At 47.6% G+C, this 25,595-nt stretch overlaps 2 protein-coding genes and 1 long non-coding RNA gene across 4 annotated transcripts in view; 2 read left to right on the forward strand and 1 right to left on the reverse strand.

The window, feature by feature from the left end:
- KCNIP1 (potassium voltage-gated channel interacting protein 1) overlaps positions 1-25,595 on the forward strand; it is a 385,234-nt gene that overhangs the window by 11,645 nt on the left and 347,994 nt on the right. The gene's annotated exons all lie outside the window — the stretch shown is intronic.
- Positions 13,013-24,205, reverse strand: KCNMB1 (potassium calcium-activated channel subfamily M regulatory beta subunit 1). The gene is made up of 4 exons (XM_025388847.1): positions 23,790-24,205; positions 20,180-20,337; positions 18,551-18,722; positions 13,013-13,821 (listed from the first exon to the last, which is right to left on the reverse strand). The coding sequence occupies exons 2-4, from the start codon at positions 20,311-20,313 to the stop codon at positions 13,552-13,554; spliced, it is 576 nt and encodes a 191-aa protein (XP_025244632.1). The 5' UTR covers positions 20,314-20,337; positions 23,790-24,205; the 3' UTR covers positions 13,013-13,551.
- Positions 24,024-25,595, forward strand: part of LOC112626637 — a 38,782-nt gene continuing 37,210 nt past the window's right edge. The window contains exon 1 of the long non-coding RNA XR_003119928.1: positions 24,024-24,134. This is a non-coding gene — a long non-coding RNA (uncharacterized LOC112626637). The remainder of the gene's footprint in view (positions 24,135-25,595) is intronic.

Consider the following 25,595-nt stretch of genomic DNA (forward strand, 5'->3'; position numbering starts at 1 on the left):
GATGGACCATTTCCATATTTTTAAAATGAAAAATGAATCACATACAATTATAATCCCCTTGCTGGAAACTGTTGCCAGTGGTTTCCTGACACATTTAGAGTTAAATGCAGACTCCTCTCGGTGGCCTGTTGGCTTTGCATGATCTGTCCTCTGCATTTCTGTCCTTTTCTGCTGTCTCCCTCTCCCCATGGCTCCACCCCAGGTGATGCACCCCAAACACCAGGCTGCCTTACTCTTGCTAGGATATGGAGCTCCTTCAGCGTCAGGGTCCTCACCGTCCCTGTTCCCTCAGTCTAGGCTCTGAGCTCTTTCTACCAAATCTCCCTGGACTGTCTCCCTCAATTCATTCAAATCCTCTCCTGTCTGCAATGGCTGCTCCCTCCTCATCTCTCCCGACGCATTGCCTAATGCTGCCTTGTTTTTCTGCACAGCGCTTACTGCTCCCAAAACAATATTACCCATGTATTTGCTTGGTGTTTTTAAATGTGTTAATGGAAATTGTCTGTGTTTAAGGTATACAGTGTGATGTCTTGATACACACATAGATAATGGCCTGATTATCACAGTCAAGCTAATGAACACATCCATCTCTTCTAATAGTTACCTTTCTGTGTGTGGTGAGAATTACTCTCTTAGCAAATTTCAAGTGTACAGTGCAGTCTTATGGACTACAGTCTCCTTGCTGTGCATTACTCTAGAGCTTGCTCATTCTCCACAGCTGAAACTCTGTACCCTTTGGCCAACATCTCCCTGTTATTCATTTGTTTATGATCCAGCTCATCCACTAAGAGTCCAGCCCTGTGACAGCAGGGAATTTTGCCTGGTCTTGACTACTTCCCCAGCACCTGGTGCAGGGCCTAGTATATGGTAGGACCTCACTGGGAGTTGAGAGGTCGAGCTGGCTGATGAGGAATCCGAGGCCCAGGGAAGGCCACCCAGCAAGCCAGAGGCAGAGCTGGCCCTTGAACCAGGGCCTCCCCATCTTCCCATTCCCTACAGGTTCAGCACTGCATGCCCTTTAAAGGCTCCAGTTTTGTATCTACCATTCCCACATCAGTCTGTCCATCCACACTTCCTCCTTAGCAAGGCCGCCCATGTTCCTGCATCCAGGACATGAGGGGTTAATTAAGACAGTCATCTAGCTTCTCAGGCTACCATCCTAAGAACGGCCCTCCTCTGTTACTGCAGCTGACGGGCCATTTGATTCACTTTGATTTGTTCTTGCCATGGAGAGAGGGGAACCTGTTGCTGGGAAAGGATGGTGATGGTTTCCAGTGAGCTCTGCTCCATTCAGCCAAGGGGCTCTTCCGGGAGGGCATGAAGTGAGCAGTCACCAGCGAAGGCATCTGGGAGCTGCGGACGCAGCTGGCTTCCATGGCTGTGCTCCCCTCCAGCCCTTGAGGATCCAGGACTTTCTGGAAACATGACTTTTCGAGTTCACTGGATGCCAAATCCATTACCACCAAATTGTATGACCTTGGGAAGTCCAAGGGAGTCACTCCCTTGAGCGTAGCTTCCTTTCCTGTAAAATGTGTGCAATAATGCCAATACCACAGGTTTATTGAAGTAATGCACTTGAAAGAGTTTAGTGCAGTGCTTGTGTCAAATTAAGGATTCAACAAATGATGAGGTGGTTTTGCTTTTATTTGGCTTTGCTCTTTATTAGGGCTGAGCTTAAATCTCCCTCATTGCATCCTAGTCAAACCAGGGACCTCCCGTGTCATGGGAAATGACTGGGTGACGGAAATCACCCATGTGGGCCAGAAAAGAGTGAGAGCTGTTTTCAACATACTCTTTGCCTTTCCTTTCCCTCCCTGGGATGCAAGTATCAGTGACAAAGAGTCTTATTCTAGGGAGATGAAATAGGAGAGCTCACACTCCATTCATTCAGCAAGCTCCTCATGTCCAGAAACTTTAAAGTCTCCTGTGCACTCCTGCCCCACTCCCGGCCCACACTCTCCTACTGATGAAAAATAAGAAGGGGCAGTAAAACCTTGTCTTTGTATAGTCCACTGGGGGCTCAACAGAAGGAGGTGGAGGAGGCCTCAGACCTGAATGTTGTGGCAGTCACTGCACCCTGGGTCAGAGCCCCCTGAGGACACCACCCTGGAAGGGAGAAGCTGGCTGGAACCACAAAGCCCCATGGACAAGCAGGTTCTGGCACTGACTTTGAGCATTTGCTGTGCCTGCTGGCCTGTCTCACAGGGCACCATGAGGTAAAAAGACAGCAGATATAATTCCCATTATATCTGGGAATTTCAGTCTGGCCAAGGGAGCTTCTGAGAGCCTGAAGGTGGCCAGCATGTGACTGGAAGTCAAGGCTACATGACACAGTGACCAGCATGAGACTCCTCCAAATGTCCTCAGCATAAGGATGGGGAAACTGAGGCCAGAGCAAGGAACGCCCTTGAATAAGTTATCCTCAAAACGGAGCCTCCTCTGGCTGGTAGCTGGGGGCACAGGGATGGAGGGTAATCTGGCCCCTCCTGGAAGTGGTGGCCGCCCAACAGATGGCTCTTCATTGCCACACAGTCGGTGACTCACAGACCAAGCAAGACCCCTCGCCTCTTCCCTTCGTGTCTGCACTCTTTCCTCTTTCCTTCATGGCCTCACCTCTAGGGGAGACTCCCAAGTCTCTCTCTCTTGCCTTGGCTCTTTTCTTAAGCTCCAGGCCTACAGGTGACTCTTTGACTGGATTGTGAACTTGTTGGGAGGGCACAGGCTACATTTTACCTATTTAAGAATGTGCAGGCTGGCACGGTGGCTCACACCTGTAATCCCAACACTTTGGGAACCTGAGACGGGTGGATCACTTGAGGTCAGGAGCTCGAGACCATTCTGACCACAGCGAAACCCTGTCTCTACTAAATATACAAAATTAGCTGGGCATGGTGTCACATGCCTGTAATCCCAGCTACTTGGCAGGCTGAGGCAGGAGAATAGCTTGAACTGGAAGGTGGAGGTTGCAGTGAGCCACGATTGCACCATTGCACTCTGGTGTGGGCAACAAGAGTGAAACTCCGTCTCAAAAAAAAAAAAAGAAGGATGTGCAGCACCCAACACAAGACCTGGCATAGCGTAGGGGCCTAACAGATGGATGGATGGATGGAGGATGGGAGGAAGGACCACTAGACCCTTCTAGTTGAATGTCTTTCTCTAGCCCCTACTCAACCCTTGTAAAACCAAAGCAGACCTCTCTCTCCTGATTTCACCCTTTCTCTTTACATGTCCCGGTCTTGAACTTTGTTCTTACCATCTGTCACCCCCTTTCCACTCTCAGAACCGTTCCTGAAGTCTGAAACTTTCTAACTTCTCAACTGCTTTGCCGCGGCAGCCTGCAGACTACATTTCTTCCCATTTCTTCCCTCTCGGCTCCTCCACAGCATTCCAAAGAGATGGCCCGTCCAACCCATTGACCCAGAAGCCCTACTTCTAGAAATCTATTCTAAGCGAATCATCACAGATGTGCATACAGGCTTTTATTTAGAGGTACTCATTATGGTATTATTGCATTATCTGTAATAGTGAAAAACTGGAGGCACTCTAAGTGTCAATGGAAAAAAATTGTGCATTAAATACATTTTGGTTCATCTATCTGATGGAATAATATTAAACTGTTGAAAATTATTTTAAGAACTAATTAATAACCTACAGAAATGCCATTGATATCATATCAAGTAGGAAGCCAGGAGAAAAACAACTGTGTGCTCAATGAAGTTCCAGTCTGTGGGAATAATTGTGTATGGAAAAGTAAAATAGAGAAGAAATAAACTGAAACATTAGTGTGGGTTTTAGCTCGGATTAAGGTCAGCTTTTAAAGTTCTTTTTTATTTGTTTGTTTGTTTGCTTGTTTGTTTGCTTTTTTGAGATGGAGTCTCCCTCTGTCACCAGGCTGGAGTGCAGTGGTGCAATCTCAGCTCACTGCAACCTCTGCTTCCTGGGTTCTTGCCTCCCGAGTAGCTGGGATTACAGGTACATGCCACCACACCCAGCTAATTTTTGTATTTTTAGTAGAGACGGGGTTTCATCATGTTGGCCAGGATGGTCTCCATCTCCTGACATGATCCGTCCACCTCGGCCTCCCAAAGTGCTGGGATTACAGGCGTGAGCCAGCGCCCCCGGCCTAAATTACTTCTTGATGCTTCTCTGCATTGTCTGAATTGTCTTCAATAAGCATCCATATTTAATCAGAAACCATAAACATATCATTCACTAAATACACATCTTCAATTGTATAGTTTTCAATATGGGAACGAATGAAAGTTCTGCTTTCACTGGCGTATCATGCCATGTGTCAGTACACCCGAAACTACCAGATTTGGCATTCCCAGCCCTAACCCCACAGTCTCAGACCTCAGCCCATTCCCTATTCCTGTCTCCCCGTGACCAAACCCACACACACATTCTCCTCCAGCCAAACTGGTCCCCACATGTTTTCCAAACCAGCCTTCTGTTCTATGTTCCTCAGCCTAACCCTCAAATGATTCAGAAACACACATGCACATGCACAGAGAGAGAAATAGAGACAGAGAGAAAATCCAAATATGATAAAATACTGATCATCATTAGTGAACCTAGGTGAAGGGTAGGCATGCTCACAATTTGCATTGTAGTTGAATATTTTCAAAATAAAAAGCTTGGGAAGTAAAGGAGCAGTGTAGTATAGTATTTAAAGGCATAAATTCTGCATGAAATTACCTTATTTCAAGTTCCAGTCCCACTGCCTATTAGTTGGGAAGTAGTAACATTAGGCAAGGTACTTACTTTCTAAGACTCTGATTCTTCATCAGTAAAATGGGGATAATCAAAATCTTAGTGTATTTGTTTCCTACTGTTGCCCAGAGAATGGAATGTATGTGTGTAAAAGGCTTGGTTAAGAGTGCCACACACCCTTGATCATGAACTGTTAGTATCAATCCTAAATATAGAAATCAATTTCTTAACCGTGACTCTATTCATGATATTCTCTACCCCCATAACCTACTCAACCCTGGACAACTAAGTAAAGCGCTACAGCTTTGAAATCTTTGCTTGCATGGTCTTTTTTTTCTGCCACTAGCCCTGAAAGCTGCTCCAATGCAGTGCCTGTCTCGCTGGTATCCATATCTCCAGGCCCTGGCACAGAGCCTGGCAAGGGGGAAGAAGCCATTAAATGCACCGAACCCCAAATGAGAAACTCAAAGGGTTCAAGCTGTACTTTAAAGAAAACTCTTCTCATCAGGACCAAGTCTGCAATTTTGCTGATGCAGCCACTCTATTCCCATGGGCTTCCTTGAGATAAGGCATCACCTTGATAAATTAGCTGTGGTTATAGGCATCTTGCAGTTGGCATGGGAAAGCAATTTAATTTCCAATTAAGCCTGATTTCTGGGCCAAGAGGTTTGCCTACCTCGCACTAGGAGGATTATTCTGGCCAGGACTATTATTATCACAGATCATGATTCTACCATGAAGTGGACTCTCAAGGAAGCTGATCCTTCAACCCTTGGAATGGTTCAGTGAGGCAGAAATACGGCCTCTGTGGTTAGGACCATTTCTCCCCAGGAAATAAGTTCATACAAGTAGAGTCAGGAAAGTTCAAAGCAAAGATAGGCAGTCTGTTTTTGGGCAAAATTTTTAAGTCAGGGTACCCCTAGAAATGAAGCAAGAGGTGAGAGAGGGAGGGAGGCAAGGCAGCCATCAATCAGGTCCACAAGCAAGAGAGGCGGGAAGTTGCTAGGGAGAAAAAGAAGGCAAGAGGGAGTTCTCTGAGCCCAAATGAAAAGAATCTGAAATATCGGTGGAAGGAGACACACTTGCTTGAAGAGAGAACAGACATTTGTGAAGCATCTTTTATGCACTGTGCTGAGTACTCCACATTCATGATTGATGATTCAATGCACCCTGTAAAACAAACACTGTGAGGCTCATTTTCCAATTGAGGAAACTGAGATTCAGGAAGATTAAATAAACTGCCCAAAGTCATAAACAAGACAGATTCAAACTCTTGTTTTCCTGAGCTTTTCTCCCTGCAGGCTCCTTCTCAAAGACAAATACAAAAATATCATTTAGGGCCATAAGGATAATGCCACACTCAGCTGTATCTTACCCACCAAAATTGTAAGCATGAGAAAAAGGCTTTCAAACAAGTCCTGAAAGAGTGAAAATAAATGGTGACTGAGGCTGCTTGGGGCGAATGATCTGATGGAAGAGCTAACAATATCCACTTCTCTTTCGGGTGTTGTTTTTGCTCCCATCTGCCCCTCAAGGAGGGAGACCTGAGACCTGGGTACCATGGCCGAGCGTGGCTGAGAGGCTCCTGTGAGGTCAGGAGCTCCTCCAACAGCTTAGACTGTTTCAAACCAGTGGGATTCTGGCTTGTGGCTGAGGGGATTTCAATTTGGAAGGGTTGGAAAGAAATAACAGAGGGGAATGAGGGATCGTGACTAGTGGAGCCACAGAAAATTTAGTTAGATGCCAAGAAGGTGTGACATGGCCTAAGTTTAATTAACGATAGTAAAAGAGGACTCTAAGGCAATATGTAAGCAAGCATGCTGTCAACTCCTTTACGAATTCTAGAGCACATGATTAAACCCGTGGTTTGGGAACACTTATGGAAAAAAGTAGAGATGAATGAGAGGAGGGTGCAGTCACTGAGAAGGAGCCCTGCCGGTGGACCAGACTCACTTTTGTTCTGCTTTTGCATAGTGATCAGTTCAAGGATCACTGCAACCATAGTGTGCCTGGGTTCCAGTTGGGTGTGTGATGAGCTATGGATTGGAAAGCATGGGTTCAGGCAGGTGGTAGTTGATCTCGTGGTCCTGTCTGTCTTGGCAGTGCCCACAGCAGAACCTTTGTGGGACTTTTTCAGATCCTTCTGCTTGGCCATCACCTCCACATCTATTGACATTTCAGAGGAGTGGCCCCAGGGAGTCAATTGAGAGCCTGGGCTCTGTAATGGAAAGGTATATGGAGGCATCTAACAAGCTCTCAATAGTTGACCTTGACCTGCTTGGCATTTTCCACTTTTGTTATGGGGTGAAAACTAAAGAACAAGATTCCTTGTGGTTAGAGAGTATTCTGGAGCAATACTGCCTAGATTTGAACCCCAGCTCTGCTATTTGCTAACTTCTGACTTGGGGCAAGTTAAATCTTTTCCTTGTGCCTCCATTGGCTCATTGGTGAAATGAAGATACTAGTAATAACCTCAAAGGATGTTGTTACTGTTCAATGAGCTGTGCCTGGAAAGATCCTGGCATTCAGGTAGGTGCTCAACAAATGCTAGCCCTTATTACCATTAGGAATGACAGATTCTTGCACAGGAAGTGGTCAGCTAAATATATGCCCAAATGGAAGTGACTGCATCTTGCTATAGTGAGTTATTCATCCAAAGAGGTGTTGCTGCAGGTTGTCATTAAAAAGAACTATTGTAGAAAGAGTGTGACTGCGTTCTCCCTGACGATACTTCTGACACCACATAAGAAGGTTTTTTTCCCCTACTGATACCAACTAGTTCTGGCACCAACTGGGTGTCCTACAATTTAATTCAATTCTTGACACTAACTGCCCAGAGTTAGCTCAGACCCCACAGGTTGAGAAGTCAGTCCCACAAGACTGCCCCATTCAAATGCCAGCCACCAATAGAGTGTCCTGGCTATCCACACACTACCTGACTGACTGGGCATTCCTACAACCTCCCCCGCATCTCCAGGGAGGATATAATAATTTACTAGAGCGATCCACAGAACTCAAGAAAGCACTTTACTTACTATTAATACTTTACTTACTCTTACATGTTTACTGCAAAGGAAAAACAGCCAGATGGAAGAGACGCACAGGGCAAGGTATGAGGGATGCAGCGTGGAGGTGCAGTTTCTGGGCCCTCTCCCAGCACCTTGACATGTTCACCAACCCAGAAGCCCCCCAAACCCTATTATTTAGGGGATTTTATGAAGATTTCACTACATAGGCATGATTGTTAAACCACTGGCCATTGGTGATTAAACTCCACCTCCAGCCCCTCCTCTCTCTGCAGAGGTTGCAGGGTAGAGCTGAAGGTTCTAATCCTTGAATCAAGGCTTGGTCCTTCTGGCAAGCAGCTCCCATCCTGAAGCTATTTACAGACCCACCAAGAGTTGTCCCATTAGAACAAAAGATACTCCTGTCACCCCTAAAGGATCTCTGTACCAGAGACTAAATAATTTTCTGTGGCACAACGGAGAGTTCAAGCACCAAACAGAAAGTGGAGAAGTGCTAGATGATCTCTAAAGTCTTACTGGCACTTAGAGAAGAAGCGTTTGTATTTGAACACGTGAAATCAAAGGGGAGTTGAGTAGCAGGGGCTCCAGAATTGACAGAGGAGGAGAACTCAGTGCAGCAGTCTTGTGGGGCGTGGGGACAGAAGACATGTCCCGAAGCCGCATGTGCCTGTCAAGCCCCTGCTTTTGTTTTATGTGTACTGGGGATAGGGGAGGTTGGTATGAGATGATGGAGATTATGGGAGAACACAGTCCATCTAAGCCACCTTTGACTCTGCAACTGGGGAAGATGCAGCAGGCCTGGGGAGGAATCACAAACGTGGTCCAATACTCAGCTTAGAGTTGTTGGCTTTGCTTCCATATACCTCCCGTTCTCATCTCCCAAATCCTTTGAGGAAGTTGGCTGATGAAAATGTACTTATATAAGTAGGAAGGGAGAGTTGTGCAAAGCTAGGAAGAAGCTGAGTTCTGCATCAGAGGGGACATGAGAAAAATCCAGGAAAGCACTGTGGAGAGGAGGATGATCCATCAACTGACTCATCTTGGGGAACAGGATCTGGGAGCCAGAGGTGATGCAGAAAACTAAAGCCCTCCTCCTGGCCCCCGGTGGGAATCTGATGGAGCCTGGTGGAGAGCTTCACATTTCCACAGGGCACAGTGTGGGAGGAGTCTGGAGGCCTCATCTCTGGATGCCCTAGATTGGCAGTGCTGAAGCTTTTCATCCTCAGGACCCCTTTACATGCTTGAAAAAGATCAAGGATCCTAAGAGCTTTGGTGTATATGGGTTATATCTATTAACAGTTACCATTTTCGAGATTAGAACTAAGAATGGTAAAAATATTTAATTTGAATTTACTTATTTAAAAATAATAATACATCCATTAGCTGTTAACAAAGTAACATAATTTTGTGAAAAACAATTATATGTGCCAAAAAATACATTGGGAGAAGTGGTATTGTTTTATATTTTTCGCAAATCTCTAATGTGTTAGTTTGCTTTAGAAAGGCAGCTGGAATCTCATTGCTATGTCGACATTCAGACTATTGTAACAATGCATGTTACGTGACCTCTGGAACATTCCACTGCACTCTCATAACAATGAAAATGAAAAAGGCAAATAGTGTCTTAGTGTTATTACGAACAGAGTTTGGACTTTGCAAGCCTCCACTTTGAGAACTGCTGCACTGGACTCTAGTGAATTTCTCCATGTGTCTCTGGTCTTCCTTTGGCCATTTTCTTTCCGCTCCATATCACAGGGCAATGGCTGGTAAGGTACAGGAAGGTGGCACTTTGTTCAAACAGTGTCTTCTTAAATATTTCATAGAATTCAAACTCCCCCAAACACAAGACTAATTCAAAGAATACCGGATAGTCTCACATAACAGCCTGTGCTGCCAATGAACAATAAAGTAAGTGCAGTTTGCAATGTCCTGACCCAAGGAGTTTAAGATCAATTTTGGATGAATTGTTGATTTAGAGGAGGAACTGGTATCACTTCAGTAAGTCACAAAAAATAAGATTATATTAGTATTTATATTGCACTATTTTAAATTTGCATAAAGCCGAGTCTTCACTGTGAAGAAAGAAGCACCTCACAATGATTGGTGAAGGGTAAGGAGAGAGAATGGCAAGAAGACACCAAGTTCCTTGCAGGCAAGCGAGTAGATACACCATAAAAGTGAAGTGAAATTCTGGTCCTCTGAGATCTTCAAAAATAGAAGAAACCCTCATTTCTTTCCTCCTCTGGTTGCAGCTTGGACTGATGAGCTAAAGCTCTGTCTGAGACCTGGCACTGTTAGGATGTCCCCCAGGGTCCTTCCCACCCCAGTGCTGGAGCTCAGGGGGCCCCTTGCCTCTGATTTCCACCGTTTTGTCTGCGTTCTGGAGGAGGGCACATGGGAGAACCATCCAGGTGCACCTCTCCGGTGTGAGTCACTGGCCCATGAGAGGACAGTAATAAATAATGGAAGCACTAGACACTCATTAGCAGAGTGGTTTATTGAGAACTGATGAAGGTTATCTGCTCCCAGGCAGATATTATTGCAAAAAACACGTAAGCGCAGTGTCTAACTCCATTATGCCTAAATTCCCATTATTTCATGCTTATCCTTTGCATATAGTTCTGTGAGCAGCAGACAGTTGTGGCATTTGCTAGAAGGCCGGTCTTTGTTAACAGGAGGAGAACATCTGTCTCAAGCAAATGAAGGTCATCATTAATAATTTATGGGACAGTGGGGGTTAGGTATCCCCACATACTAATTTTCCCAGGGGAACATGGCCTTTTTCCCTGCAGGGATTGTTTGGGTGTTCTGAGTTTCTGTGTATTTTAGTCCCAAATTCAGGTGCATGGAAACCATTGACAAAATAGGCCCTTTAAATCAGACTCCCAGTTGGGACTTCCATTCTTATTTTTCTACCTTTTCTAACTTATATTTTTGAGATAATTGTAGATTCACATGCAGCTGTATGAGATAATACAGAGACATTCTGTGCCCCCCCCCCACCTAATGTCCCCAATGGTAATATTTAATATTTTGCAAAACTATAGTACAATATTACAATTAAGACTTTCTTAAAAGACTCACATGAGGACCCTTGAGACTCCCCTGATCCCGGAAGGGAAAAATTCCGGGGAATGATGAGCTGCCTGCCTTTGGAAGGAAAGTCCACCAGGTAAGAAACTAGAAGCCACAGGGATACCTCGGCTCCCTGGCTGGAAGTGGCAGATGCTGGTGCAGATTCCAGGGCCTTGCCTCAGAACTCCAACCTGCATGAGGGCACCTGGGTTCCAGGGATGCAGCACAGCTCCCTGCTTGGCCCCTGTGGCTTTTGGTGGCTGTCTCTCAGTCCTTCAGCTGGCTCTGCTGAGTTCTGTGGTTGAGATGCCAGGCTCTGGAATCACACAGCTCCAGGCTAGAGTCCTAGCCCCTCACTTTACAGATGGCCTTGGCCAGTTACCTCTTACAGTCTCAGTTTTTCATAGTAACTTAGATTGCACTTACCATATGTCACTATCCTAGGAAATTTACATAAGAATTCGTTTCATGCCAAAACTCTATGGAAAGATACTATTATTAGTTCCATTTTGCAAATGAGGAAACAGGCACAGACAGGCTATTTGCCCAAAGTCACTCACCTTGTGAATGGCACTGTTGGAATTTGAACACAAATAGTGCACATCCCAGGTCCACATACTTAGCCACTGTCCTCTGTTGCTTCTCATCATCTATGAGGCAGGTTCAGGAGTACCTCATTTTTTTTTTTTTTTTAACAAGGCAAACTAATTAGCACAGTGCCTGGCACAGAATAAACAAACACCCATACATACCAGATAACATTGTTAGTATAACTTTTAGAAGTTTGTGAGTATTCATGACGTATACTTGTTACTAACAATAGCTCTTTTTTCCTGATCCTCTCCCTTCTCCTACCTTCCACCCTCCAAGAGGCCCCAGTGTGTGTTGTTCTCCTCTTTGTGTCCATGTGTTCTCATCATTTAGCTCCCACATATAAGTGAGAATATACAGTATTTGGTTTTGTGTTCCTGCGTTAGTTTGCTAAGGATAATATTGGGCCTCCAGTTCCATCCATGCCCCTGCAAAGGACATGATCTCCTTCCTTTTTATGGCTGCATAATATTCCATGATGTATATGTACCACATTTTCTTTAATAATGGGTACTAGACTTAATACCTGAGTGATGAAATAATCTGTACAACAAACTCCAATGACACAAGTCTACCTATGTAACAAACCTGAACGTGTACCCTGCAACTTAAAATGAAAGTTAAGAAAACAAAAACAAACAAACAAACAAAAACTATAGTTGCCATTTTAGACACCTATGATGTGTCAAACATTCCTTCAGCCCTCCCAACTATCCAGAAGGAGTCCTTCATTTATAGATGGAAAACCTAAAAATCAAAGAGATGAAATCGGGCAGCGGTAGAGACCCAAGATTCAAACCCAAGAAAGATCAGTAGGATTCAAACCCAAGAGCTACATCTTAGACTCGCAGCACTGGAAGAAACTTCAGACACCGGCCTAACTTCACACTCAGCTCAGGACTGGTCCTGCTGAATGGTCACTCATCTGCTCTGAAAAACCCGGCGACAGGATGCTCGCTTTCTACACCAGTAGTTCTCCGGCTCGAGGTGTGCCACGGAATCCCCTACATCATTGTTAGAACACAGAGCATTGCTACCCCGACCCTGTGCAGGGCTTCTAGCGCGGTGGGGCTGGGACAAGGGCCTGAGAGTGTGCAGTTCTCACAAGCTGCCCCAGGATCCTGATGCTGCTGGTCCAGGGACCACACTTGGACAGTCATAGTTCTAGGAAAACTTCCCGGAGTGGGAATGGTAAAGGCGATGGCTTCTTCCCATTTAGACCTTTTCAAATCTGCTAGGCTTCCCCAGCAGGCTCAGTGCCGGAGTCCATACCCTCAGTTTAAGTAATAAATCCTCCTCCACATCATGACCTTTCCTCCAGAGGGGTTTTCAGATTGTGTGTTCTGAACGGCCTGTCTCTGACCGGAACCCAACTCCATCCCCAGAACCACTTCCATCTTTTTCTGTGAAGGAGACACACTGTATCAACTTTCCCAAAATGGCATCTACCGTGGCTTTTCTGATTAAAAACATACAAAACACAACCTTCCTATAATAAAACAATTTAGAAAAGCACCAAAAATCAAAAGGGGGTAAGGAAGAAAGCAGAAATTAACCGCCATCCCGCCGCTAATATTTTGATGAGTTCTCGTGTATTTCCCTGCAGCTGATTGTTGTTTTGCATACATTTATTAATATTGGAATTAAAAATATATATGGCACTTTGTATCCTAGAAAATAGTAATACTGTAAATGTGTTCTAGAAATGGGAGCTGCTGTTGTTCTTATTAGAGAATTCAAATAAAGAACTGAGGCTCGCTGGTGACAGCTTCCAGGGGAAGATGGGTACCCCTTTGAGACAACAGGGAGAACACAGGCACAGAGGTGACGATCATTGTTCTCTGTGGGGCACATAGTGACGCAACCGGAAACAGGTATGAGTTTGTTGAGTAGGGACAGGTAATAGAGAGCTATAACTGGCTGGCCTTATGGCCTCCACGGCACTGGGGAGCCATTGTACATTCTTAAGCAGGAAATGACTTCACAAAGGGATTTCTCAAAGGTTAATCCTGCAATAGAAGACAGGGTGGATTGGAGTGGAAGAGTGGGAGGGCAGGTGCAGAAGGCATAGGTCTGCAAGTGGGGAGCAGCCCTGGGGGCTCAGCCAGTCCCCTGTGCCTTGACAAGTGGTATGGCATGGATGGCTCTACTTCTGGGCTGCCAGGATGGACAGGTACTGGTTGCTCTTCACCATGGCGATAATGAGGAGGCCACCGGTCAGCAGGAAGGTGGGCCAGAAGAGGGAGAAGAGGAGGGTCTGGGGCCCGTAGAGGCGCCGGAACAGCACGCTGGTTTCGTTCCCCGGAGGTGCGGAGAAGCAGTAGAAGACCTGCTGCTCTTGGAAGTTGGCTCTGACCTTTTCCACGTCGGCCCGGGCCATCTGGTAGTTGTCCAGGCTGCCTGGGATGTAGGAGCACTGTGGGGAGAAGCAAGAGCAGCCGTGGGCTTGGAAATCCCCATTTCTTAGCCAAGGGCTTGATATGAAGCAAAGAAAAATACCAGCTTTGTAGTCAGGCCCCTGGATTGGAGTCAGGACTTTGGTCTAAAGCTTGGCAGGCCATGCGCTGTGCAGGTCTGGAGAGCACGCTCTCATTTGTGTCGTGTGTGTGGATGGCAATGCTGGAGCTGCTCGGGGTACAGGCTACACACCTGGGCGCATGTCCTGCCTTGGACTCCTGGCTCTGCCTGGATTGGCTGTAGAATTTTTGGCAAATTGCTCACTCTTTCTGAGCCCTGATGGCTTTATCACTTAAATGGGTGAATATCAGTTTCAAAGGATATTATGAAAGAAGGAATTCAAACAGAGTCATCTAAGGAAACCAGGGAGGGACACAGGCCAAGTGGCCTATGTATCTGAAATAGAGATCATGTGCTCAGTTGCCTACAGGGCTCATGAAGGTATTGTCAGCAGGTGAAGCAGGCAAAGCAATGGGATGAGAGGTGCCCACTGACACTTGCCTTGGTGCCAGGAAGAATTGCCAGGGAGTGGCAGGGCCTGACAATAGGGAGACAGCCAGCTGCCTCCAGACAGGCAGTCACCACTCCCTCCAGACAATGGATGTCAGGCCATCTAGAACATCTATAAGAGCCAGACCTCCAACACTTGAAGAGAAGTCGGAAACCAGATCACACCTGTAATCCCAACACTCTGGGAAGCCGAGGGGGAAGGATCCCTTGAGCCCAGGAGTTCAAGATTAGCCTAGGCAACATGGCGAGACTTTATCTCTACACAAAGAGTTAAAAATTATCCAGGTGGGCATGGTGGTGTACCTGTAGTCCCAGCTACACAGGAGACTGAGGCGGGAGGATCACTTGAGCCCAGAAGTTGGAGCCTGCAGTGAGCTATGATCTCGCAACTGCACTCCAGGTAAGGCAACAAAGCGAGACCCCATTTCAAAAAAAAAAAAAAAAAAAAGTAAAATATTAGCTAAACTTAAAATTGAAAACCTTTGCAGTTTCAACCTGTGTACAGCGAACAAAATATGTTGGCAAGCTGGTATTTGACACTGGGATCCAAAGGAAAGAAAGGATGCGTCGAAAAGAGTTTTGTGCCAGCAGAGCGTGACACACATTTAATTCTGACACTGATTATTGCTATTAGGAACCTTTTGCCCTGTTCCTATGAGGCCAGCTGGAAAGTACTGCAAAGTGATCATAAAGCGGAGACCCTGGTTTTATCTCTGTTCTGTGCTGCAAGTGTGGTGCCCCCATCTGCAGTGGAATACCTACAGGGCCCCCACAGCCCAGGTCTCTACTCACTCTGCATCACTGAGGGCGGGGCCCAGGAATGTGTGCTTCCTTCATGCACTTAATTTTGCCCTAGTGAAATCATGTGCAAGATCAAAATGTGTACAACTGAGACCCAAATGGCAGGTGTTGAGCCAGCTTCCTTACAGGCCTCGGCCACTCCCTGGATTTATATGAGGCCCCACCCTGGAAGCTGCCTGCCCTGAGGGCTTTCGCTCCAGCAGCACAGAGGAGGGTTGCACTGTGGTCCTCACAGCCTGGGAAATGGGGAGCACTGCACTCAGATATACGGTGCCAGCCAACCAGGGAGCAGCTGAGGCTGGGGAGAAGCTGGCTCCTGAGTAATCTGGCATTCAGAGCTTTTGGGTACTGCCAGGTCCTCAGTAGCACACAATCCAGCGTCCTGAGCTGAGGGTAAGGGGGCCTGGCCTGAGTCTCTCCAATGCCTCTGACTGTGACCTTGGCTAACCTAGCTCCTTAAACAACAGTGTGGCTATGGAGTCAGACAGGCCTGAGTTCTGAGCTGCGTGACCTTGGCAACTGCCACGACCTCTCTGGGCCTTGTAATATGGGTTAGTGAGGCTACCTGCCCAGAAGAACTGTCATGGGGATTAGATGAGATGATGCATGTAAAGCACTGAGCACAGAGCCCAGCACATGATAAGAACTCAAAAAAGTGGAAGATGCTATTATTATTTATGATAATATGTCTTGACTTATCTATGAAATTGCAACAACAGCTCCTTCTTTACCTTCTTAAAGAGAGGTCTATGGATGAGCTCTGAAGTGGAGGCTTCTGCCCATCCTGGGCCTACTATTTCCTCTGCCTGCTCAGGGTTCCTCTGGATCTTTTATGCTGGGCCTGTTTGGCAAGACACTGGGCAGGAATTCACTCTTCAGGGCCAACCCCAGAAGCCAGGGGCCTGAATGCATCCTTTCTCTCCTGTCCTGGGTCCTGCTAAGCCTCGTTATCTGAATGACCTGAAACCACCCAGCTTTTTCCCAAGCCCTGCGGTGTAAGGTCCCCAGGACAGACAATGGGAGGGGATTTAGAACTTACCTGCTCCAGGCTAAGACTCACAGGAAAAGCTGAGGGTAGACTGTGGCCCCCACCTTCAGTGTTGGAGGGTGGGACGAGAGCCTTCGTGGCCCTTCACAGTAATTTCAGAGGACACCCAGCTCGCCTGGAGCCCCAGCTACTTGAACCCCTATGACGGATGTAGGCGGAAGGAGCAGCTAGCCCACAACCCAGCTGCTTGGCAAAAACACAAAGGGCATTTCCACTGTTTCCTTCCAGCCCCTGCAGCCTGCTATCAGCACCACACCTGGTCAAGCCTGGATGGCAGAGGAGAGGACAGCAGTGGCTCCAGCACATCCTTCCTTCACATCCTGCTGACAGCTTATTCAGGGGATGCTCCTCTGAGCTGGCAATCTCAGGACCAGGGAGGCAGCCCGAAAACCAGCCTGCTCCAGCCCATATCATACCCGGAGAATGTCACCAGTTATTAAAAATTTGTGTCTTGCTTTGGGATAAATCAAGGGCTACTGAATGCCAAAGCAGAGGTCATGAGCAGGAGCTACCTCCAGTGGGCCTGGAGACCTCTCTCCACCTGGTGGGGCCGAGTTATACTAGCAATGATAAAACACCTGACCATCCTGCACTGCCCAGACCCACTTCTCCTTGACCTTCAGCACTCTCAAGATCCCACAGCCTCCACGCCCCATCCCAGGCACCCTGCCCTTTCCCATCCCATCAGCCATCAAGTCCTGACAGTCAGCATCTCCCTTGCTGCAGGCCCACATCTTGGTCCTGAGTGCCTGCTGTGGCCTTGGCTCTTTTGTCTCGTAACTAGACCCACACACTTGTAGGCTCCATCTTCCCGGCCCAACTCTGATCATGCCCTAAAGATTCCCATTGCCCACAGCAATAATTTCCAACCTTAGAATCACCTTGGGAGCTTCATGAATGGATCTCTGACCAGAGATTCCGCCTTGATAGGTCTAGTTTTGGACCCTAGTTTTGTTTTTTTAAGACTCCTACGTGGTTCTAATGCATAGCCAAAGTCGACATATCTTGAGACATACACACATTTTAGTTCCATACTGTGATGATCAAAAGCCTCTGGGAATAGGTGTTAGTCTGCCCTGGCAGGCTTTTCCAGCTGCATACACCCCATCATGGGTCACTTTCTATAGTCAGCCCTCTCATCCCTGTCTCCACCTAGCCCTTCCCTCCGCCATGCCTCCTCCTATAGGCATACCCACTTTCTATATCACCTCCTTCTCTATGCCTTGCATCCTGTGCCTGTCTGATGTTAAAAGCCTCACCCAAGAGCTTTTCTTTCTTTCTTTTTTTTTTTGAGACGGAGTTTCACTCTTGTTGCCCAGGCTGGAGTGCAAGGGCACGATCTCACCAAGAGCCTTTCTTTCTTTCTTTTTTTTGAGATGGAGTTTCACTCTTGTTGCCGAGGCTGGAGTGCAATGGTGCGATCTTGCCAAGAACCTTTCTGATACCCCCATCGTTGTCAGCTAGAAAACGTCCTCCTCCTCTAATCCCTGTAACTTCCTCTATTCTTCTCCGCGGTGCCAATCCCTCCCTGCTAGGCCTGTTCATGCATGAGCTCTCTCCTCTTGAGTCCTACAGGCTTGACACAGGAGGTGCTCAATGGCTGTTGAATAAATAAATGAGAGGAGGAAGGAAGGAAAGAAGGAAGGGAGGGAGAGAGGGAGCGAGGGAAAAATAGAAAAGAAAGAAGGAAGAAAAGGGAAAAAGAAGGAAAGAAAGAAGGAAGGGAGACAGAATATGGGCCAACTGATCGCTTTAGGAAAGGATATGGTGGCGATTTTTGTTTTTTGGAAGGGATGTTGGGAGGTGAGGATGGAAAAACCATCTAAATGTTTGTTTATGGCGGTTACTCCAGCCCTGAGTCCCTGGTTTCCCGGGGAGTCACCGGGATTCCACTTTGAGGATCTGGCCCTGGGCCTGGTCCCTCATTTGACTGAGGTTGTAGAATGAAAGTAATAACACTCATCGCTGCTTTTGCTTGAGTGCCAGCTATTCACCCAGCATCAAGCGTGGCACTTTATATACAGCGTCTCCGACTTGATAACAACTCTTTAAGGTGCGGCATTAGCATTCCATTTTACAAGGGTGGAAACTGAGGCAGGGAGCGGCTAAGTGGCTTGCCTAGGTTTGCACAGCCAGTTAGTGGCAGATTGAAACCCAGGTCTGTGTGACTCCAACACGAAAGAGCTAGGGCTGGCTCAACCTCATTCCAGCTGGGAGACCTGGTCAAGTGGGTTGATTTTTCTCAGCCTCAGGGACAGGGACAGTTAGGAACAGTCTCACATACCTGACAGGGATAAGGGGATGTGTCCCCATCCCCCCAGTTCAGTACCTGCTGGTTCTGGTCCCGGGTGTCCTCTGTGTGGTACAGCACAGCCCAGCTGCCCGCAGCTGACACGTTGACCCACAGGCACGGGTACTGGGGCACCTTCTTGCCCTTCAGCTCCTCCTGGTCCCTGATGTTGGTCTCAATCAGGTGGCACTTGGATTCCTGGGTCCACACGCTGAGGAGACCACACACAGGCACACATTACATCTTGGAACTGAGTGACACACAGAACATCCATTTGAACCCCTGATCCCCTGGGAGCCTTTAGAGGGATCCAGGGCTGGGCTCCTCATCTTGTCTTAAGCATCCAGCAATAAAGGCACATGACCCCACAGTCCCTGGATACAGGGAGGAATTGTAGAAGCTAAATGGGGTCTTCGACATTATCTATATAACTGGTTCTCAACCTGGCTACTCTTCTAAAAACCTGGGGAGCTTTTAAAAAGATTCCCGTGTCCAAGCCACACCCCGGAGCAAATGAATCAGAACTTCTTGGGTGGTTGGGCCCAGGCCCTGGCGGTTTTTCAAAGTCCCTGATGTGATTCTAACAAGCAGCCAAACCTGAGACTCTCTTATTCAAATCATCTTCGTTTTGCAGAGGCAGAAGAGAAACTCAGAAAGATCAAATGACTTTGCCGAGGCCATGCAGGACCTGAAGCTAGGTCTGAGTGGCTTCGAAAACTGTGTTCTTTCTCCTAAAAGTAGTAGATGTAGGAGGGCCTTGATTTGAGCCAGGATGGGAAAGATGGTGGGGACGATCTTTAACTGGTGCCTCACCAGGGTAAGGGTCCAGCCTGGAATCACTCCAGTGTTGTGAAGAGCGAGGCTGCAACAGGCCAGAGAGAGGCTAACAGGCTCATCAACATGTTAGTAAATCAATTGTGATTCATCTCCCAAATATCCTGCGGGAGACCCACTGCCAGTCAGAAGGGGGCTGTCAGCTGCTGGAATGTGTCCAGAGCGTAGGTCTGAGTCTTATTCTAAGGACAGGCTGAGAGAACTGAGTGTGTTTGTTCCACATAGAACACAAATTAGGAATTCACAGTTCTTCCTTAAAGTCTCAAAAAAAAAAAAAAAAAAAAACCTTCAAGTGGTTGATATGTCAGGGAGCAAGGGCATGGACCCTTCTCTGAGATTCCTGAGCAGAGCTTCGGGGAAGCAGATGCTGGCTCAATGCAGACACATCAGAAAACCTCAAACATGAAATGGGATGTTCACTGAGGCAAGGAGCTCCCCCTCACTTGAGGTATTCATCAGGAGGCTGGATGGCCACCTGACAGGGAGGCTTCAGAGGGGAGAGAATTATGTAGCTGAGTTGTAAACGTCTGCAATTCTCTGATTCCTCCTGGGATCAAACTTGCACTGGAATATTTCCGCTGATTCTTTGCTAATTCTTGTGAGAAGGGCATCATGTGTCTGTTACCACCAGGTCCTAGAATCTCAGAGCAGTGGGGCTCAGTTCATCCTACCTTCCCTGCACTTGAACCCTAGAACCTAAGAATGAGCATTTTCTTGACCCTGCTGCCTCGAGTGAGGGTCAAGGAGAGGGGTGAGTAGAAAGCCAGGGTTCCTTCCAGATATCAGACCCTTAGGAGAGGGTTGGGGGGTGGGCAGGCCAGAAGAGCTCAGTACCTTTTCTGGTAGAGGGGCAGCAGAGTCGTGACCAGGACGTAGTAGGTGATGACGGCACACACCACCATGGCTACACCCAGGCAAAGGGCTCGTGTCTCTCCCCGTTTCTGGGCCATCACCAGCTTCTTCACCATATTCACTGGGGGCAGTGATCATTTCTAGGTCCACAGAAGCAAACAGAAGTGAGATCAGCCCAGTTCACAGGTGATCCACAGAAAGAGAGGACAGGTGAGAGGTGAAGGTTCTCAAATACTAATATCACTCTTGTTTGTATTTGGAGCTTTGCAACTTCCAGAAGGCTTGCTTTTCACACCCCATGTAAGCCTAATCCATGCAATTGAGAGGCAGTTGCAGAGAGGTAAAGTGACTTGCCCTAGGTCACACAGTATGTAATAGGCTCAGTAATGACTCCCCAAGATGTCCATTTTCTAGTCCCTGGAAGCTATCAATGTCACTTTATATAGCAATGACTTTGCAGAAGTGATTAAGATAGAGGCTCTTAAAATGGGGAAACAATATTGGATTATCTATGTAGATCCTAAATGTAATCCCAAGGGTCCTAATAAGAGAGAAGTGAAGGGAGATTAAACATAGAAGAGAAGGCTAAGTAAGGTGATATAACCAGGGAGATAGCAATTGGAGTGATGTGCCCACAAGCCAAGGCGTGCGGGCAGCCATCAGAAGCTGGCGGGGGCAAGGAACAATGGCTCATCCCCTACAGTCACTGCAGGGAGTGCAGGCTGCAGACACCTTGCTGGTTTTGGACTTCTGGTGAAATTTCTGTTGTTTGGGGCCATCAGGTTTATGATCATTTGCTACAATGGTCATAGGTCCCATACAGTGAGCAAGCTGTACATGTGCATCATCCACACACCTTCTTCCACGGTACTTATCTCACAGGGACACTTGGAGTATTCCTGCCCAGAAACGGTTCTGTGGTAGGGCTGGCTGGGCCAGGCAGCAGGCAGGGAAAGGAGAGGAGGGCCCCAGAAGGCAGCTGCAGGTTGTCAGGAGAGGCAGAAAATTTACCATTTTCTGGTTTTTTTTTTTTTTGTAAGGAACCTTCCCCCACTTCAAGCAAAGAAAGAAGAAAGAAAGAAGGCATGATGGTGGCCTCAGAGACGGCTTTCTTATTTCAGGGGTTGAAGCCACCTGGGACAAAGCGGAATGGGCACATTGCTGGTGGTGGCTTTCCTTCTCTCCTCCTTCTTTAGGCAGCAACTCCTTGTTTTTTCCCGGGGCATTGACCCCACCCCAATGCAAGCAAAGATTCCACCCTCCCCTGCTAGGCTCCCGATCCCTCCCCCAGGAGTGTGAATCTTGACAAAGACTTCAAGAAACAGCCCGTTAATCTATGCCGCCTGGAGCCACAGAGATGCCCAGCCATGGTCCCCGTGTGATCTCCCGTGCGTTCCACAAGCTGTCCTAGAGCCTTCTGATAAATGTATTTGCTGTTGTTTTTATTTGGTTAAGGTAACCAGAGTCCATTTCTACCAAAAATACCAGGGCCATGGGACCTGTTCACTGTAATCCTCCATTTTAGGGGAAATTTTAGCCAGATATCAGGGAAGACTTTATTCTCCTTGCCAGGTCCCTAAAGTAATAAACATACTATGTTTTATTTGTTTGTTTAATTAGTCAGTGTCCAGGGGGACAGGCATGAGTCCAAAGAGATTTTCAGCAAAGTGCTCTATTTTCTGCTCAGGCGTCTCTTAACTACTGGACTGTTTCAAATATTCAGTCAGAGATTCTTGACTCCCTCCCTTCAGCCAGGCAGTCCCATACCTGGGCATCCCTGCTAAAGGGAAGAGTCCAGGGTCAGGCAGCACGGATACCCATCGCACCTTCCCAGTGAGCTGGTCCACCTCCCCTGTCAATTGACAGAGGTGACATCCAATGATAACTTTTTCTGCTTTATTTGAAACCAGGAGGTGAGGTTCCCCTACATTCTAATGGAGACATTATAGAAGCACAAGCAAGCAGAAATTTCCCCCGACAAAGAGAGATGTTTTGTTCAACTCCTTTTTATCCTTTTCCTTCTGTTCTGTGGTCTTGTGGGAGTGGGAGAGCCCACGCCGTTTTCTACCTGGCGTCAGTTGAGAAAGCCTCTCCATGTATTCACAGGAAAAGCAACAGAATCACCTGGAGGTAGGCTAAAAGCCCCAACAGACTGCTTCCCCAAGACCTTTAAGGGTCACTGGCACTTGGCCCCACCCCAGATACTGTGAGACATAAATCATTTGAAGCCAATGGGAAATCCCATTTTGGAAACTTAGGGCTGAGCGCCCACAACGAAGCCATTTCTCTCCTGGGGCAGTTGGAGCGTACCTGTGGGGGTTTCCTGTTGCGTGAGGGCTCCTTCCTGGCTAATTAGCCCCCTACCTTCCAGGGCCACTGCTTCCACTGCTGTGTGGCTTCTAGTGCCCTCCCAGGCCCCTGGGCACTCCTGAGGCTGGTGAAGGCAGGAACCTGGTTTTACCAGTTTTAGGAGCTCAGAAGGAAAGGAAAAGAGAGGCTTCCCTGTCACACAGAAGTCTGGAAACTTGGCTTATTCCGGTCTGACCTGTGTCTAATGCTCTGATGAGACTGTTGCCTGCACTGAGTGAGTGAGTTTATAGAGTCTTGATAAATCCTTCTAAGACCATGCATGGGGTTCCATGTAGATGTGACTTCAGCAGGAAGTTAATATTCAGCATCGGAAGGGAGAACCTTCGGCAGCAGGAAGGATGGGAACTGTCAATATTCCCCGAGGGACAGAAAGAACAGGAAGAAGTGGGTTTCTGCTATCATAGGAGGGATTTCAGTTAGACTTTAAGAAGAACTTCCCAGTTTTGAGCATTTCTAAACATCTCTGAACTTCCGGGATATATCTTCCCATTTAGAAAGGTCACTTGAGGTCTGGGATAGATTCAGAGAAGATGGAGGACAAAGGAAAGCAGGACTTTGGAGTATCCTGGGTGACCTGATAGCTGGGTCGACATCCTTTTCCTTAGAAGGACAAGTAATAGTGTACATTGTTTAACACTTTGGTGGGGTGTAGACAGGGCGATTCTAAGGTCATCAGACACGGAATCAAATCCCGGCTTTGCCACTTACCAACCATATGACTGTGAAATGAGAATCATGGTACCTGCCTCAGAGAGTTCAGCTAAAGATCAAATGCCATATTGAGTATCAGGCATGTATCATAGTGCCTAGCCCCAAATCAGCCCTCAGTAGATATTAGCTATTATTACTGATGAAGGAAACCCTGAAAGTTTGGAGCAGAGGTCTGGACCCCTCTTGATGAATCTATTTTTTGTCCCACCTCTCTACCGGTGACAAGTGCCAGGACTGCTGTTAATCTCCAGGCTGCAACCTTCTGGCCACTCTGAGAACTGGGACCTAGAGGGCCAGGGCACCTACTTCGAGAGTAACCTGGCCACTGTGCCACCCTCCCCGCTGGCCACCAGACCACCGGCCCCCCATCCGGAAGGACAGCCCTGAGAGGAAGGGAGTCCTCCTGTCTGCCTGCCTCCCTGCCCCGTGGCAGACTGCGTTCCCCACAGTCTCCCTCCAGCCCGGTCTTCGGAGAAACAGCTTCCCAAGGGCTTTCAGATCCAGTACTCACAGTCTCCCCGGCGCCCTGTGGGTCTTCAGCAGCAGATGGTTTCTTTCTGCCTGGCCCCCAGCCCCCACCCCAAAAGAGGCCACAGAGCTCTAGCAGGAAGTTTGGCCTCCCCGCCCGTCTCCAGGGAAGCAGACTTGGGTCCCCATCTGGGGCAAGCCTCCATGCCCAAACATGGTCAAGTCTGAGCACACAGCCCGGAGACACAGACTCGGAGAGCAGGTATCCAGCCCTGAGGAGGGCAGCTGTTACCCAGGCCCTGCACCTCCATCTTTCCAGAGTCTCGTGGGAAACAGATTGCAAACGACAACAGACAGCAAGACTGAGAAACTACGAAAGATCAGCCTGGTATATTTGGAAATATTTCTTCTCTCTGGCTCTGTGGGCTGCCAAAGATGCCAGAAATAGGAAATGATTCTCCTTTTGTTGGCATGAGGAAGGGTGGAGTTGGGCTGGAGGGGTTGGGCTTGTCACCAGTCCCTGGCATACCCACGCTGGAGCAGCTACAGCTCCCTGCCTTTGGCACTTACGTGCTGTGTAACCCTGAGCAAGTTATGGCACCTCTCTGGGCCTCAGTAATTCCTTTTATGTTTTTTGTTTTTCTCGCAAACTTATCATTAAAGGACCTCAGTTTTCTCCCTTGTGTTACTGGCATTTTTAAAACTGACTGTGCTTTAGGGTAGCCATGAGGGTTAGAGATGGTGGGGATTTATGGCAAGGGGAGAGAACTCACCTTTTAAGGACCAACCAAGATGAAGCTGGGAGTAGTGAGAGCTCCACGGCTGCTTCCAACCAGGTCTGGACAGTCTGCTCACCATGGGCCCTCCCAGAGACTGTGAAAGTACAGAGATTTGTACCTGGCAATCAGACAAGTGAACGTCAGCATTTACAGGCAAGAAACATGCTTTTAGATCTCTGCTTCTTCATCTGTAAAGTGAATGTAAGGATTAAAACTCAGCATCAAAGGGCAGGTGTGGTGGCTCGCGCCCATAATCCCAGCACTTTGGGAGGCCAAAGGTGGACGGATTGCTCAAGCCTAGGAGTCTGAGACCAGCCTAGGCAACATAGCAAAACCGCATTGCTACTGAAAATACAAAAATTAGCAGGGCGTGATGATGCATGCCTGTAGTCCCAGCTATTAGGGAGGCTGAGGCACGAGAATTGCTTGAACCCAGGAGGCAGAGGTTGCAGTGAGTCAAGATTGTGCCACTGCACTCCAGCCTGAGCAACAGAGCGAGACCCCATCTCTCTCTATATATATACATTTATGTGTGTGTGTATATATATATATATATATATATATATGGTTTTTTTCCAACAAACAACAAAAACAATCCCAGATATTGGGGCTTTCCTGTGTATCAGGCATGGTGCTAGAAGACAGCATATCTCCACCCTTCACTGGACCCAAGGATCAAAGAACCTGAAACTGAGGCTTGGAGACTTGAAGTCACTGGTCCAGCCCTAGGGGACAAAACTAGATTCAAAGTGGGCCCTTCCAGATTGCACAGCTCGGTCTGTCTCTGCTGACCCTGGAGCTGCCCTGAGACATTAAAAATCACCTCTATCATACAGTAAGCTGCCACCTGAGGATCTGAAGGTCACACTGAGTTTCCCCAGACCCCAGGGAGGTGGGTGCAGCCTGACCTACCCTGCTGAGCGAGCTCATCACCTCCTTCCCTCCTGCCCTCAGCAGGCGCGAAATGAGGGCGGCCATTCAGGCCTCCCTGACACATTCTAAGGCGGTGAGTGCCCTTCTCCACCCCTTTCCTAATTGAATCATATTAACAGAAGACTACATTGTCTGTT

Source organism: Theropithecus gelada, chromosome 6 (assembly GCF_003255815.1).
Source record: "Theropithecus gelada isolate Dixy chromosome 6, Tgel_1.0, whole genome shotgun sequence".
NCBI classification, from domain to species: domain Eukaryota; kingdom Metazoa; phylum Chordata; class Mammalia; order Primates; family Cercopithecidae; genus Theropithecus; species Theropithecus gelada.